This window comes from Callorhinchus milii, unplaced genomic scaffold, assembly GCF_018977255.1.
Source record: "Callorhinchus milii isolate IMCB2004 unplaced genomic scaffold, IMCB_Cmil_1.0 Scaffold23, whole genome shotgun sequence".
Lineage (NCBI taxonomy): Eukaryota > Metazoa > Chordata > Chondrichthyes > Chimaeriformes > Callorhinchidae > Callorhinchus > Callorhinchus milii.
In genome coordinates, this window is record NW_024704764.1 from 3,540,908 (window position 1) to 3,555,510 (window position 14,603).

Consider the following 14,603-nt stretch of genomic DNA (forward strand, 5'->3'; position numbering starts at 1 on the left):
AACCGAGACGGACTCCAAGCGCTGGATGTGTTCATGTGTGTTCACGAACTCGGATTCCAGGTAAAGCCTTTCAGCAGCTGTCATCCCAAGTGTCAGAGTTTCATCAGCTATCTGATGGACACCTGCCTTCAGTGTGGTGAGAGGACCTTTACAGGACAGTAAGGGGCAAGTGAGGGGACAGGTGATGGTGAGGGGACAGGTGATGGGAGGGGACAGGTGATGGGAGGGGACAGGTGAGGGTGAGGGGACAGATGAGGGTGAGGGGACAGGTGAGGGTGAGGGACAGGTGATGGGAGGGGACAGGTGATGGTGAGGGGACAGGTGATGGTGAGGGGACAGGTGATGGGAGGGGACAGGTGATGGGAAGGGACAGGTGAGGGTGAGGGGACAGGTGAGGGTGAGGGGACAGGTGAGGGTGAGGGGACAGGTGATGGTGAGGGGACAGATGAGGGTGAGGGGACAGGTGAGGGTGAGGGGCCAGGTGATGGGAGGGGACAGGTGATGGTGAGGGGACAGGTGATAGTGAGGGGACAGGTGAGGGTGAGGGGACAGGTGATGGGAGGGGACAGGTGATGGGAGGGGACAGGTGATGGGAAGGGACAGGTGATGGTGAGGGGACAGGTGAGGGTGAGGGGACAGGTGATGGGAAGGGACAGGTGATGGTGAGGGGACAGATGAGGGTGAGGGACAGGTGATGGGAAGGGACAGGTGATGGTGAGGGGACAGGTGAGGGTGAGGGGACAGGTGATGGGAAGGGACAGGTGATGGTGAGGGGATAGATGAGGGTGAGGGGACAGATGAGGGTGAGGGGACAGGTGATGGGAAGGGACAGGTGAGGGTGAGGGGACAGGTGAGGGGACGGGTGATGGTGAGGGGACAGGTGAGGGGACAGGTGAGGGTGAGGAGCGCCTCCCTTCTCCTCCCTCCCTCCAACAGCATGGCCCCGCCCACATTGATTGAAATCCCCCGCCCTGCTGCGAGAGCAGCCAATCAGAGGCCGCTCTGGCGGAGCCCCGCCCATCAGTGTAACGCTTCCCCGCGGGGCAGCCAATGAGCGGTGAGAGGCGCGGGTCGGCTACACCGCAGTGGAGCCCAAGTTGTGCCGAGTGTCGCGGCGCGGCTCTGATGGCGAGAGAGCACCAGGAACCTGTCCCGCTCTCTGCCCCACACCCACACACACACACACACACACACAGCGCTGGGATTACACCCCACCACCACCACACACACACCATGACAGAGAACAGCGAGACCGACAGCGAGCCCCAGAGCACAGAGCTCCAGAGGTCACCTGGATCCGTGTCCAGCCAACAGGAAACCAAGGTGAGAAACGTTTCATGGCACTAAAAATAATAATAATAATAATAATAATAAATTATGATCATAATAATACTTGCCCCCGGTCTGCTTACAGACCTGCACAACGTAAATTGCTTTACGCTTTAAAGCTCATATCTGCTCTTTTTTTTTGGTAACTGCTGCAATTGTGTATGGATGTGGGGGTACATCAGTGAGAGGGTGGGGGCACGTGTGGTGAAATGCTTCGAATTATCCTGAGGTGTTGTTGATCACTCGGCGTGGAAGTGGATTTAAATTGTGACTGACTTTTTTTTTTGCTTCGAGCAATGGTTCTGCACACAATGACTGTAGTTCCTTTTCAGATGGCAGTAAGTTCAGTGGCCACTTTAATAAGACGCTTTCGTTATTTTTGGAGGATTTACAGGAACGATGTGCCATATTCAGCATCGTAAAGGGAGCTGCGGAAATTCACACTGGGGGATGAGATGTGACAGAAAGTAACGTGCGTAGTTTGCAAGGCTTATGACGAGTGTTTTGGATGGCTATATATATGCACACTGCAGGTTATTTTCTCTTTCTCTCTCTCTCTCTCTCTCTCTGAGAATTGGGCAGGGCTGCACATCATTCCAGGGAAGCAGCCCAGTCTGGGCAGGGGCAGCAATCCCTTCAACTGACCAGAACTTCACTCCCAATTCGTATTAATATGAGAGGGAGAATAAAACCAGCCATCTGCCCAGATGGTCCGTGCTAGTCCCCCTTCCCTGATGCTGTGGAGTTGGGGCTGGATGTTATTTAGATGGTTTGTATTAAAGCCATCTCCACACCCCGGGCAGTCCAGTCCAGGCTGATACAATACAATATGCAGCAATGCCAACGCAATTTGCATTTATAGAGCGCCTTTCACCCCGGAACATCTCCGAGCTCTCTGACATGGCTGTCTGGGCACCTGAGCTCAGGGAGTGGGTGGGGAGGGTGGGGGGACTGAGGGAAAGATGACCGAAAGTGAGGTCAACGAGGTACGCTTTGAGCCATGCCTTGAACGAGGGGAGGGAGGGAGGGAGGGAGGGGGGGGGAGCGAGTTGGAGGGAATCCAGGATGGAGTTCCAGAGATACTCAATGGGTACAGTTCTCCGATTGTCACAGTTTTAGGGACTTCAGGATAGTTCTGCGAAGAACACAGCAGAATAAGGGTTAGGGTACAGAGCGGTATAACACACCCTTCATATGGACAACAATGTTCGTGAATTGCCTGAAGAGTTGACAGTGGAAAGACATTACACCCAAACGCACTGTGTTGGTAAATCACCCAAACACACTGTGCACGAGGACTATTAAAATAGTTTATCAATTTTGACTGATGTTCACTTGCTTTGGTTGAAATTGGTTTTTAAAAAAAAAGTTTTAAAAAAAACAGATCCCCCCCAGTCCGTGATGATGTGTCCATCCAGTCTCGCTGCACTGCTGTTACTAGGAATTAGTTTGCAAATGCCATTAAAGGAGATGATCCAAAGTAAAGCTTGAATTTACCTGGTGGGGGGGGGGGGGGGGGGGTGTTGTGTTGCATTCCCCCTCCCCTTTGCTTTGATTTCCTCCTGCTTTGTGACGGGGGGGAAAATAGATCCCTGAAAATACACGGCTTTTATTTTATAATTTAAAAAGTCTCTGATGGTTCTTAGCTGTACCAGACAACGCAAAACACAGCATTAAAAAGATGCAATTGATTGTAATTAGTAATAAGAGTAATTAATAATCCTTGTACTTGATACAATGCCTTGTTACATCAATGCCTCAAACAGCTTTGGAGAGTTTTTCTGTCATGTATAGTGACTGTATTTGTGTGCCAGCCTGGCTCAGTGGTAGCGCTCTCGCCTCTTGAGTTAGAAGGTTATGGGTTCAAGCCCCATGTCAGGACTTGGAATTACATAGTCTACACTGACACTCCAATGCAGCGCCGGGGGTGTGTTGTATTTTTGTCATCCTTTGGATGTGACCTTAAACCGAGGCCCCATATGCATGTTCAAATGGACATTAAAGATCCCATGGCATGATTTGAAGATCAAAGCGAGTTTCTCCTAGTGTCCTGGCCAACAATCTCCCAGATAAAATTGGTTTGATGGCTATTTGTGGGGACATTGCTGTGCACGAATTGACTGTTGCAAAACACACTTTACTGTATATCTTGTGGAGCACTTTTGAGTCGTCCTCCTGACACGAAATCAGATGTAGGGATATTATTTACATGGTGACGGTACGGGATGATAGACCATCCATCAGAGCTCGCTCTGACTCCGGTTACATGTAGTTTTTGTTGGGTGCTCTGCTCTGAGCAGGCTAATCGCATGACGTGAGTATGTGATTATCACATGACTCTCCAATTGCCGGGTCCATTTTGAAAATCTGAGCTGATGCTTTTTCAAAATGGGAATTTGTCTGGGTCACCACGCGGGTCTCTGAAATCTGTCTCCGGTAAAGTAATTGGCTGTTTGGAATGAATTTCCATATTTGTGAAAAAGAAGTTATAAATTATTCATGCATGTATCATTGTAGCTGAGAGTGAGCTGTGAGCGAAGTCCATGGCCTGTGGGACGTGATCTAGGAGCATTAATTACACAAGCTTGGGCTCTTCTGTCTTGAGATAAGGCGACTCAGAGGGGACCTTATAGAGATGTGTAACATTGTAAATGGAATTGAGATAGTAAATCCACATCAATACTTCAGGATGCACCAAGACAGTAGAACAAGTGGATACAGGTTTAGAGTTGTTTAGGGCAATTTCAGGACAGACATCAGGAAGCATTGATTTATGCAGAGGGTAATTAACTGTGGTGCAGGTTGCCAGGAAGGGTGGTTGAGATCAGGACACTAAGACTCACTTAAAAAGCAGCTTGATGCTGTTAATGGGAGGCTGGTCAGTGGGGGTGTTCTGGAGGGGTGAGATTGAATGGGCCAAAGGGCCTTCTTAATCCAGACTGAATTTGTGAAAATGACAAAGAACATTGTCATCTCTGGTTTGAGCTTGTTATTTAGGGCTGAACATTTGATTCTAACACAAACACCTACAGCAAGAACAAACTAATGAAACATCATTTTTTCCTCTCTCCCCATTCTATGATGGGCTGTAATGGTTGAAGGAACAACTTGCTGTTTTGGAGGTTGTTTATGGTAGGGACGGAGCTGGTGGTCATCACTGCTCAGTTGGTGAAGTAGATGGTATTTTTGGCACAAAAAGTGCTCAGGAGTGTAAGGTAGTGCTTTGTAGTGTAAAGAGCTGAACTATCAGACATCTTTTCCAGCCACTTTTAATAATAATAATAATGATCCTTGCATTTGATATAGCACCTTATTACATCTTTGAGATGTCTCAAAGCACTTCACAGTTACCATAAAGTGTAGTGATTGTGTGTTTTGTGGGCCCAGTTTGGGCTCCCAGTCAGCATTGGGACGTACTGCCAACCTGAAAGTGTTGTGTGAACATTAATTGTTTAGCAGCGATCGGGTTGTCTTCATTGTGACAATGGCATGTCGCTTGTATTATAACATCTATGCATTACTGTAATACATCTTACACAAGCCTATAGCAGCATGGCTCTACTCTGAGGGGTCGTTAAAGGTCCCATGACATGATGAGAAATGAAATACGAGAAAGGAGTTTCCCCCAGTGACATTTGGTCACTTTTGGTCAAGAAGCAACATTTCACTAACCACAACCGAGCACTGAGTATCGCGATGTGGATACTGACTGGCTAAAGGTGCAAAATGCGCCATGTGATGTGGTAATTATCCCACTGATGTAGTTGCGATAGTGCCCTGGCCTGGAACCACAAGGGGCAATAAGAATGGCATCCGGAGACGTGGCGGGTCCCTTGACTTGACTTAGTCACCTTTGCTATTATTATTAATAATGATAATCCTTGCATTTGATGCAGAAGCTTTCACAGCCAGGTAGATGTCTCAAAGCTTCAAAGCAAAATTCAATGCAAAGGATTAGACCTATTGAGATCTAATATGTCTACTTTAAGGTCTTAGTGGTTTGTGGGCAAACGTGGCAGCTCATTTGCACTTAGCAATTTCCACAAACATCAGTGAAGTGAATGATCAATTTTATCTGGGGGATTGTCGACCAAGACACCAGGAGATTGAAACTTCCTCTCTTTTCGAACGGTGCCACGGATCTTTAACTTTCACTTGGACAGGTTCAGATGGGAACTCGGTTTTAACGTCTTATCTGAAGCATGGCACCTCTGACAAAGCTACACTTCCTCCCAGCACTGCAGTGGCAGCCTGGATTATGAGCTCAAAGTCCTCATGTGGGGGCTTGAATCCACAATCTTCTGACTCAGCGGCAAGAGTGCTACCAACTGAGCCAGCCTGACTGCATCTTGTTGGTCCTGCCAAGGTTTACAGAGGTTAATGGACACCTGACCATGCCATCACTGTATGAATTTCCAGCCAGAGCCTGTCTCTGTATTGTGGTCACTCAGTCTCCATTTACAGTGGGCAAAGGCGTGTGGTGTTGGGAACTGCTGCTGACACCACCCATCCCTGTCCCCCAGGCTCAGTGCTGCAATCTGAGTGAAACAAGGTGAAAATATAGCAGCAACGCAGTCAGTCATTAATGTTAACTGAGTAGAGAAACGAGGGCTTGACTGATTAATGAGAGAAAGAGGGAGATGAATGTCAACTGCTGACGAGCTCTTTGATGCTGAAAATCCTCCAAGAAGCATAAACAATCCAAACAACAGCCACGTGTGTTTATACTGCATCCTTCGGCTAATATGTCGTGTGATGTTTCAGAGTGCTTTTTAGAGCCAGACTATGAGTGTGGGTGGGGGGGGGGGGGGGGGGGGCTGTTTTGGGGATAGGGATGAAGGAGATTTTTTTTTGTTCCCCTACAAAAACAGTCACTACACTCTTTGATAAATCCTGTAAAGTGCTTTGAGATGTCTTAACAACGTGATAAAATGCTATATCAAATGCAAGGATTTTTATTATATTATTATATTTTCGGGAGGTTTGAGATCTGTCACTCACAGTCCAGTTGCTCTTTACCTGCTTCTGCACATTTCCTTTCTAAAAAGGTTCATGGAGCATTTACTGCACTGCATCGCTGTAACACAGAGATGCCCTTCAATGCTGCCTGGAGCCACACTGCACACCATTACCCCAGTGCCTGTCTCCCAGCAGAGGCTCAGTCATGAGCCAGCTCTATTTGAAGAATGAGCTGCGCTGTCAGACCGTTTTTAAACACCTTCCAAAGGAACTGACGCTTGCTAGCTTCCATTTGTCATGCCTGTTTCTGCAGTGACTCTCAATGTTATGAACCAGAAGGAACTGGGGAACAGGATTTTTAAGTTGGAGAAATGCAAAGCGCTAAACATACTAATAATTAATAATAACTCATCGCAGTAATTTATAACTTATAATAATTCATAATATTAATTACATTGAAAATCCTTGTATTTAATGAAGTGTTAGAAGCAACTGCTCAAAATAATTCAAATATCTGTTAAAATACTCCTAATAATAATAATCCTTACCATTTGACATCACATCGCCTTTCACATCGGGAGGATGTCTTAAAGTACTTCAGAGGATTTTACTGTGAAGTGTAGTGACTGTGTATTCTTTAGGAAAACAAGAATGATTTGAACACAAATTTTGGATTGAGTCATTCATTTGGATCAGGGAGGGGATCCTGGGTGGGGGAGGGGTAATTTATAATGATGGAGTCCTGTAGCTTCGTGGTTAGAGGCTATAGTAGCAGTCACTCATCAGGGAGGACGGGCTCTGATTGGCTGGTCCAAGCAGTCACTCACCTAGATGTCGGGCTGTGGGATGGCAAATACCAGGAGTCAATCTCTGGGGAGCACTCGAAATTCCCCGATTTTCCCATTTACCCACTCCACCTCTGTTTACAGCACAGATGGAAATCATTCCACCCATCGAGGCAGGACCAAAGAGCAAGTCCACTGCCCTGCCCTCTCCCTCTATCCCTCATACATCTGTCTACTTTCCTTTTGAAATCCACAATGGATCCTGCCTCTTAACAACAGGGGGTTCCACAACCCAAGACCTCTCTGTGGAAAAAAAATTCTCCTAAGCTTTCCTTACGACTGTCTTATTCCTGTGTCGCCATCTATTCACTGACTCCCATGGACAAAGCTTCATCTCTCTTTGCCCTCAACAACAAATCAACTTCTAGAAGTTTCTCTCCCCTCTTTCCCTCTTCCCGTCCCAGGTCCCACCACCATGGTGCCCGCCCTCATACACAGTGCAGGAAGAATATTCCAGCTGCTGGAATGGTAGGCGCTGGATTGCAGGCCGGCCGATGTCTGTGTGATCTTGTCGCTGTCTGACTACATCTCAAGTGGAAGCAATTCAATGTGACTGCCATTCCAAGCGGTAAACGTGGCCGATTCCTGGAGCTGTCAGTCTGAGGCCAGGCCGGGCGCTGGAGCCACAGCCTGGTCGTGGATCAGAGTCATTGCCATTTCAACATCATCGCCCCATAGAGTCTCCCCACCTGTCCGGGAAGGCTCAGACCCCTCACCAATGCCTGTTCTTTGGCTTCTCCTGATTCCTTCTTTTATAAATCAAAGGGGTTTATTTTACATTGATCCCTTCCCCCCTCCCCTAACGCCTCCCCCCCCACACACCTTCAGTCATTTTACTAAAAAAAAAGAATTTGGTCAGGTGTGTGTCTGACACATGTGGAAATCCATCACCATGCGTAAGAGTCTCTAAACCAAGCTGAGAATCCCGTACATCCCACGTACACAAGGAAATCCCAGAGATAGATTGTTGGAATGGAATGCGCTCTCTCTCACCGGAGGGACTCAGCCTGCTTACCTAATTCCGGAAAGTATTAGGTGCAGGTTGGCAAGAGCCAAGGCTTGGGGACATTGGAGAAACTGCTAGAGCTAACCAGAAGTTGCATAGCTTGCTATTGATATCCCTGTCTGGCAAGCTATCCCACTGCTTGTCCAGCTAGGACCATCCTAACCATGAGGGCTTTGGTTTGCAGGGTCAACAGGAGCTGAGTGGGATGATGTGGACATTCCGTAAGAAGCTTGATCAGGTCCTAAAGTTAATCCACAATGTAGCGCATGATGAGAGGGGGGGTTTTCAAGTGTAGCTTTGCAACGATTGGTAATGTGTCAATCCCTACCGACCCAGCCGCTCCCTTCACCCAAACCAATCTTGTGAAATGTATCATCAAATTCCATCTTATCTTATCTGTATGCTTATGCGGATCTGGAAAATATCAGCAAAACAAAACGTTCTATCTAACATTTCCTGGTGAAGCATTCCCAGTTTCCGCAGACTGTCGTAGTAAGAAAGTAAGCTCCGGGAGAGGTTCGAGGAAATTTCTTAGACTGTTAGCTTATTGGGGTGTGGAATGTCTTTGTTAACAGTTGAGGCCGGAATAGATGAGCACCCGATTCAGCAAAAACATTCCGGGATATGGGGAGGGAGCTGGAAAATGGGAATCATTTAGAGAAATGGTATTGGTGGCAGAGGTACAGTCAGTGAAGAGTTGATCTCCACACTGTGTAAGTGTCTCAGATGCCTGTAACGTGATTGTATCAGTCTGGTAGTGACACTGCATGTTCTCCAGTGATTTAATTAATTTGCTGAACACGTGATATATCAGCAAACTAGGCATAGGGTCTCTCCCTGTACCTCAGCTATAGATTCAAACTGGAAACAGCACAGAAGAACGCCATTCGGCCCATCATGTCCACGCTGTGCTTTGAAGTGCTTCACATGATTTTACGGTGAATTGCAGTGACTGTGTATTTTGTAAGTGAACTCGGCAGCCAATTTGCACAGAGCGACGTCCCACAAACAGCCATGAAGCGAATGAGTGATTTTATCTGGGGGATTGTCGGCCCGGACACCGGGAGAGACAAACTCCCTTCTCTTTAAGTAGTGCCATGGGATCTTTAACATCCACCTGAACAGGCACAAACGGGACCTCTGTGCCTCTGATAATGCAACGCTCTCACCCACCTCCCACCCTCCCTCACTCCTCAGCACTACACTGGAGCGGGGAGCCTAAAATGTAGGGACTTGAACTCACAACCTTTTTAAAGCATTTACAAGGCGAGAACATTACCAACTGAGCCAGGCTGACACGTGATTTCTTTCTTGTAGGACTGTGTTCGAGGCCTGTGCAGCAGGTTAATCAGGATTTAATCATATTGTTTTTATGTCATGAATTGTGTGCCATGAATAACACAGTAATGTAACGAGACACATTGTCAGCAGGGTGTAGAGGGAATGTAACGCTGTGCTGTAACTGACTGGCAAGTTTTATTTTCTCTTCCACTCAGTGAACACAAAAAGACATCTTTAACAGAAATTTCCTTTCCGATATTCAAAGGAACAAATTTAACACACGTGTGAACACATTTTCCTTCCCTTCCCTGAAGGTTATATAACCATAAAAAGAAGGCTTGTTTTCAAGCAGGAGGAAAGTTTAATTCTCTGAAGAGTTGAGTGAACTGCAGAGCTGTGGAGTGTGTGTGGCTAATGCATTAATCCTGTACTGAATACATCTTTCCAGAGAGTGGCTGGCTTTTCAAATTACTGCCAGATTCGGCTACTTTTGATCTCTGGGGTTTAGTGGCGGGCTACAATGCTTCCCAAGCACTTTAACAGCCTGACATTAATGCTAATCCCATATCTCTCCAACGCTGTCAAGGTAAACTCCACTCTGTTTGTAATCCACTGCTAGAGGCAGAACTTGTGTCCTGTGCTGTAATAATAATAATATAATAATAATCTTTGCATTTGATATAGCGCCTTATCATGGCGTTGAGACGTTTCCAAGTGCTTCACAGAATATACTCTAAAGTGAATTGACTGTATATTTTGTGGGTGAAACTCGGCAGCCAATTGCACTCAGCAGTGTCCTTCAGACAGTCGTGGTTTGAAAACACAGTGTTCTGCTGGATGTTGGTCTCGGGTCTATGGTGAACAATGTGCTGATGTTGGAAGCGATGAAATATACCATTGTAACACGCCCAAAAGCCAAGTGAACTGGAAGCCTCTCACCATTCCCCCACGCTCTATAATAAAGACAGAACAAGCTTGAAACAGTTTTAAAATGACTTGCAGATTTCGATTTGACAAAAAAAATCAACTGGTGTTCTCAAGTGATGCAAAATTTATGCTTTTTATTGCTGTATTTATCAGATTAGGTCCTGACATTCCTGCAAGCGGTGGCAATTCAGCTCATTAAGCTTCTTCCACCAGTTTATTAGATCTTACAATTTATATTTAATACAGCTTCTCAAAGCACTTTACAGGATTTCCTGTGAAATGTAGTGACTGTGAGTTTTGTGGATCAACCAGCAGCCAAGTTGTGATGCTGTTACCACAAATAGCCATGAAGTGAATGAGGAATTTGATCTGGCCGACTGTTGGCTAGGACATCAGGAGAGAGAAATTCCCTTCTCTTTTCCAACAGCGGTGCGGGATCTTTAACGTCCACCTGAACAGGCACAGATGTGAGCTTGGTTTAACATCTCATCCGAAGGAAGGCGTCTCTGACAATACGGTGCTTCCCCAAGAATAGTGCTGGAGTCTCTCGGGTCGTCCTTGGGACGTCATCCCAACGTGAAAAGTGCGATACAAACGTAATTTTGTATTGTGTCAGCCTGGACAGTGAGCCCAGATTCCCCGACGTGGGAACTCAAATGCATGATCTCCTGTGCTCAGAGGTGAGTGTGCTGCTGACTAGGATCCTTGGAGAATAAATGACATTGCTGAAAGCAGTACCTAACCCTCTCCCCCTGTGTGTTTGAGGGTCTCTGGGACTGGGCCTGGAAACGGATCTCAGCAGGGAGACACCCCTTGACGGAATGTCAGGCAGTTTCTGAGAACTAATCTGACGATCAGCATCGTGGTCGTATTGAAGAACAATCAATGTTTAAACAGCAGTCAGTGTAGTAGGTTTGTTGTACAAGACAATATTACACTGTTTCGCAATGCCTTTGTGTGGGAGGTTGTTGACACGCCAGGTTCTTGTAATAAAAAAATCAGGTTCTTATAACATACAGAAGGAAAAATATTGCCAGTTAAATATTTTTTTTTTAGCGTGTGGGCTGAGCAGCTTCATCTTCCTGTGATTGCGGTCTTCGTGTTTTGTAATTGTTTTTCCCATATTTTGAAGGTAACTGGAATATTACTTTGAACAGTCAGTGTGGGTGAACTGTATTATTAGTATAATAATCCTTGTATTTGATTCAGCACCTTATCACGTCAGGAGGACATCTCTTCAGAGGATTTTACTGTGAACTAATATGTAATGTAAAGTTTTACTGTGTGTTTTGTGCACAAATGTGGCAGCCAATTTGCAAACTGCGACATCCTGCAAACAGCAATGGATTAATTAGACTCCCTCTCTCCTCTCTCTCTCTCTTTGTCTCACTCCCCCGTCACCCCCCCCCCCCCCCCCCGTCACCCCCCCCCCTCTCTCTCTTACCACTGCAGGCCCCGGAATATTTTATAGCATATACAACATTCAGATATTTCACAAGGTCATTATAATTACCATGTAATGATGTAAACAGAGAATGGGTGCTACAGTTAGTTCATGGAAACGCAATGCTAATTTATCAGCACAGCAGCTTGTACTTACACAGCACCTTTCACATTGTCAGATGTTTTGAAGCACTTCACAGAGAGGGAGTGTGAGCCCGAGCAGGGTCAGGGTTGGGTGAGGGTGGTGGTGGGGTGAGGGTATAGGTGGGGAGATAACTGAGTAGGTGAACAAGGTATAAATATGCCCAGTTGGGTTGTCAGCAACTACACCCTGAATCTCCGGCACTCCCCCTGCCTCGCTTCACCTTCCCCTACCTACCCATTCACCCTCCATCCTTTTTATGTCATTAGGAATGTGTAACTGTAGATTTGTATGATATCTGGCTTTAAATCCTGCCTTTTCTCCCTGGCTGGGCCCCCGACCCTGTCATTGTGCAGCGCTCTGGGACACTGCCCTACATTGAAGGGCACTGTTGTGCTTTCTTGCTTAACATCTGGCACCATTTATCTCACATGGAGTGAAGCACTAGTTTAACTCACAGGTCTGTAAATACGTCGGACTGTCAGAGCTAAGGAGGCACCTGGATTTCACATAATCACAAGATTGATTCCGATGAAGAAACCTCTTTGACTCGTCCAACCTCATTCGTCCAGAACAGCCACTCTACGGTCCTCCCATCACAGCATCGAGCTGCTTTTCAAATTTATCTCAGTGTCCTGGCCTCAGCTACCCTTCCTGGTTACCCCTTTTCAGTCGTTAATTACCCTCTGTATAAAGAAACACTTCCTGGCGTCTGTCCTGAAATTGACCTTTACAACCCGTATCCTCTTGTTCTGCTCTATTGGTGTATACTAAAGTATTGATCTGAGTTTAATATGATAAACACCTTTACAGGTACCTCACAGAGTGGTCCTCTCAGGCCTGTTTAATGAGGAATGTCTTGATTTGCAAAAGATGTAACACTAAGTGTTCCCAGTGTGATCAGTCCAGGTTCACAGTATTATATCTGCAGCGTAGCGCACATTGCATCTCAACAGCGTGTGTGTTAGCCAGGGAGGGGAGGGGAGAGAAGGCAGTGAAATTGAGAGTAACCGGATCAGAGAACCAGCACGGGCACGATTGATGGGCCAATGCTGTGTATGAACTGTGCTTCTATCACGTTGACAAGGCAGCACCGAAACTGAGGTGTGTGGGGTAGCAACACAGGAGATACAATGACACTTACAGTTGGTCTGACACCTCCTACTCCATTGCTCCACTGAGTAATCCCCGGTATCCCTGTCTCCACTAAGTAGGAATCACTGGAGGCACTCAGTGGCTGAAAGCTTCAGGATTTTTCACTCTGGTTCAGGTTAAATAGTGTGAGATTTCGTACCTGATGTTTGCAATGACTTTGCTTGTGCACATCTTAAACCAGACCAGCAGTTACTGTATATAAATCATAATAAACCTCATAACGATAATAATAACAATAATCCTTGCATTTGATATTGCGGCTTATCACATCATTGAGACATCGCAAAGTTTGATACATCAGGAGGACGTCTCCAAGTGCTTCACAGGCTTCACTGTAAAGTGTAGTGACTTTGTGTTGTGAAGGTGGTAGCCAATTTGCGCACAGCAAAATCCCGTGAAGTGAACAAATGATTAATACTATTAATAACAAATCTTGCATTTGATAAAGTGCCGTTCATATCTAGAAGACGTCTCAAAGGATTTACTGTAATGTATAGTGACTATTACTTTGCAGGCGGATGGGGGATTGTTGGCCAGAACATTGGTGGGAGAGAGAAACTCCTTTTTTCCAATAGTGCAGCAAGATTGTTAACATCCAACTGAATAGGCACTACCTTGGAGCTTGGTTTAGCATCTAATCTGAAGGATGGCATCTCTGTCAATGCAGTGCTCCCCAGCACCGCACTGGAGCAGCAGCCTAGACTGTGAGCTCAAAGACCCCAACATGATAACACACAACCCTCTGAGTCAGAGGCAAGATCGCTACCAACTGAGCCACGAAGGACAACTTAGCAAAGATGGAGATCCCTGATCAGGAAGGAAGGGAGGGAGAGGGGGAGGCGGTGTGGTGGGGTGTGGAGTTTGAGTATGGTGACCGAAGCCACAGTCAAAGATTTCAAGAGGGTTTTGAAGATAAACGATAGAGAATTGATGAGGAATGAGAGACGTTCTACTGATCGATTACAAGCAGCTTAGCCGAGCAGTAGGCTGTAATGCCCTGTAACTAATTATCTTCTCTCTGAATTGCTGCTGGAGATTTTTTTTCCCCTGTAAAGCTGCCCTATAGCAAGCGATTATCAGAGACAGAGAATTCAAAACTTTGTTCTCATTAGAATTAATCCAGCCGCTAATCCTTTGTTAATATCAGAACTGTTTAAATATTCGTTCATAAATATTCAAACACAACTCATGAATATTTGGGCCTTGTTTGTTTATTGTTACAACCCTTGCTCACAAAACAGTGTTTGGAGATGCGCATTGAATCCGAAATTGCTTTGAAATATTAGTTTTCCACAGAATTATAGATATTTGCCATGCAGAAGGAGGCCATTTGGCCCATTAAGTCTGCACTGGTTCTCGAAGCATGTTGTCCATTCAATCTCACTGCCTTGCCGTCTCCCCAGCCCCCTTCACACTGAAGCTGTTCATTCAAATAAAAATACCTAATAATAACAAATCAATAAAAAACAGCACTGGGACTCATTGAAGAACCAGGTAGACGCTGTGATGGGTGGAT

At 46.0% G+C, this 14,603-nt stretch overlaps 1 protein-coding gene across 3 annotated transcripts in view; it reads left to right on the forward strand.

Annotated features, from left to right (window-relative positions):
* The first annotated feature begins 1,086 nt into the window (after positions 1–1,086).
* Positions 1,087–14,603, forward strand: part of LOC103189459 (SH3 and cysteine-rich domain-containing protein 2) — a 42,703-nt gene continuing 29,186 nt past the window's right edge. For all 3 annotated transcript variants that reach the window (XM_007909868.2, XM_007909869.2, XM_042343430.1), the window contains exon 1: positions 1,087–1,323. In XM_007909868.2, coding sequence (XP_007908059.2) covers positions 1,126–1,323 — 198 coding nt within the window. In that variant the 5' untranslated portion in view covers positions 1,087–1,125. The remainder of the gene's footprint in view (positions 1,324–14,603) is intronic.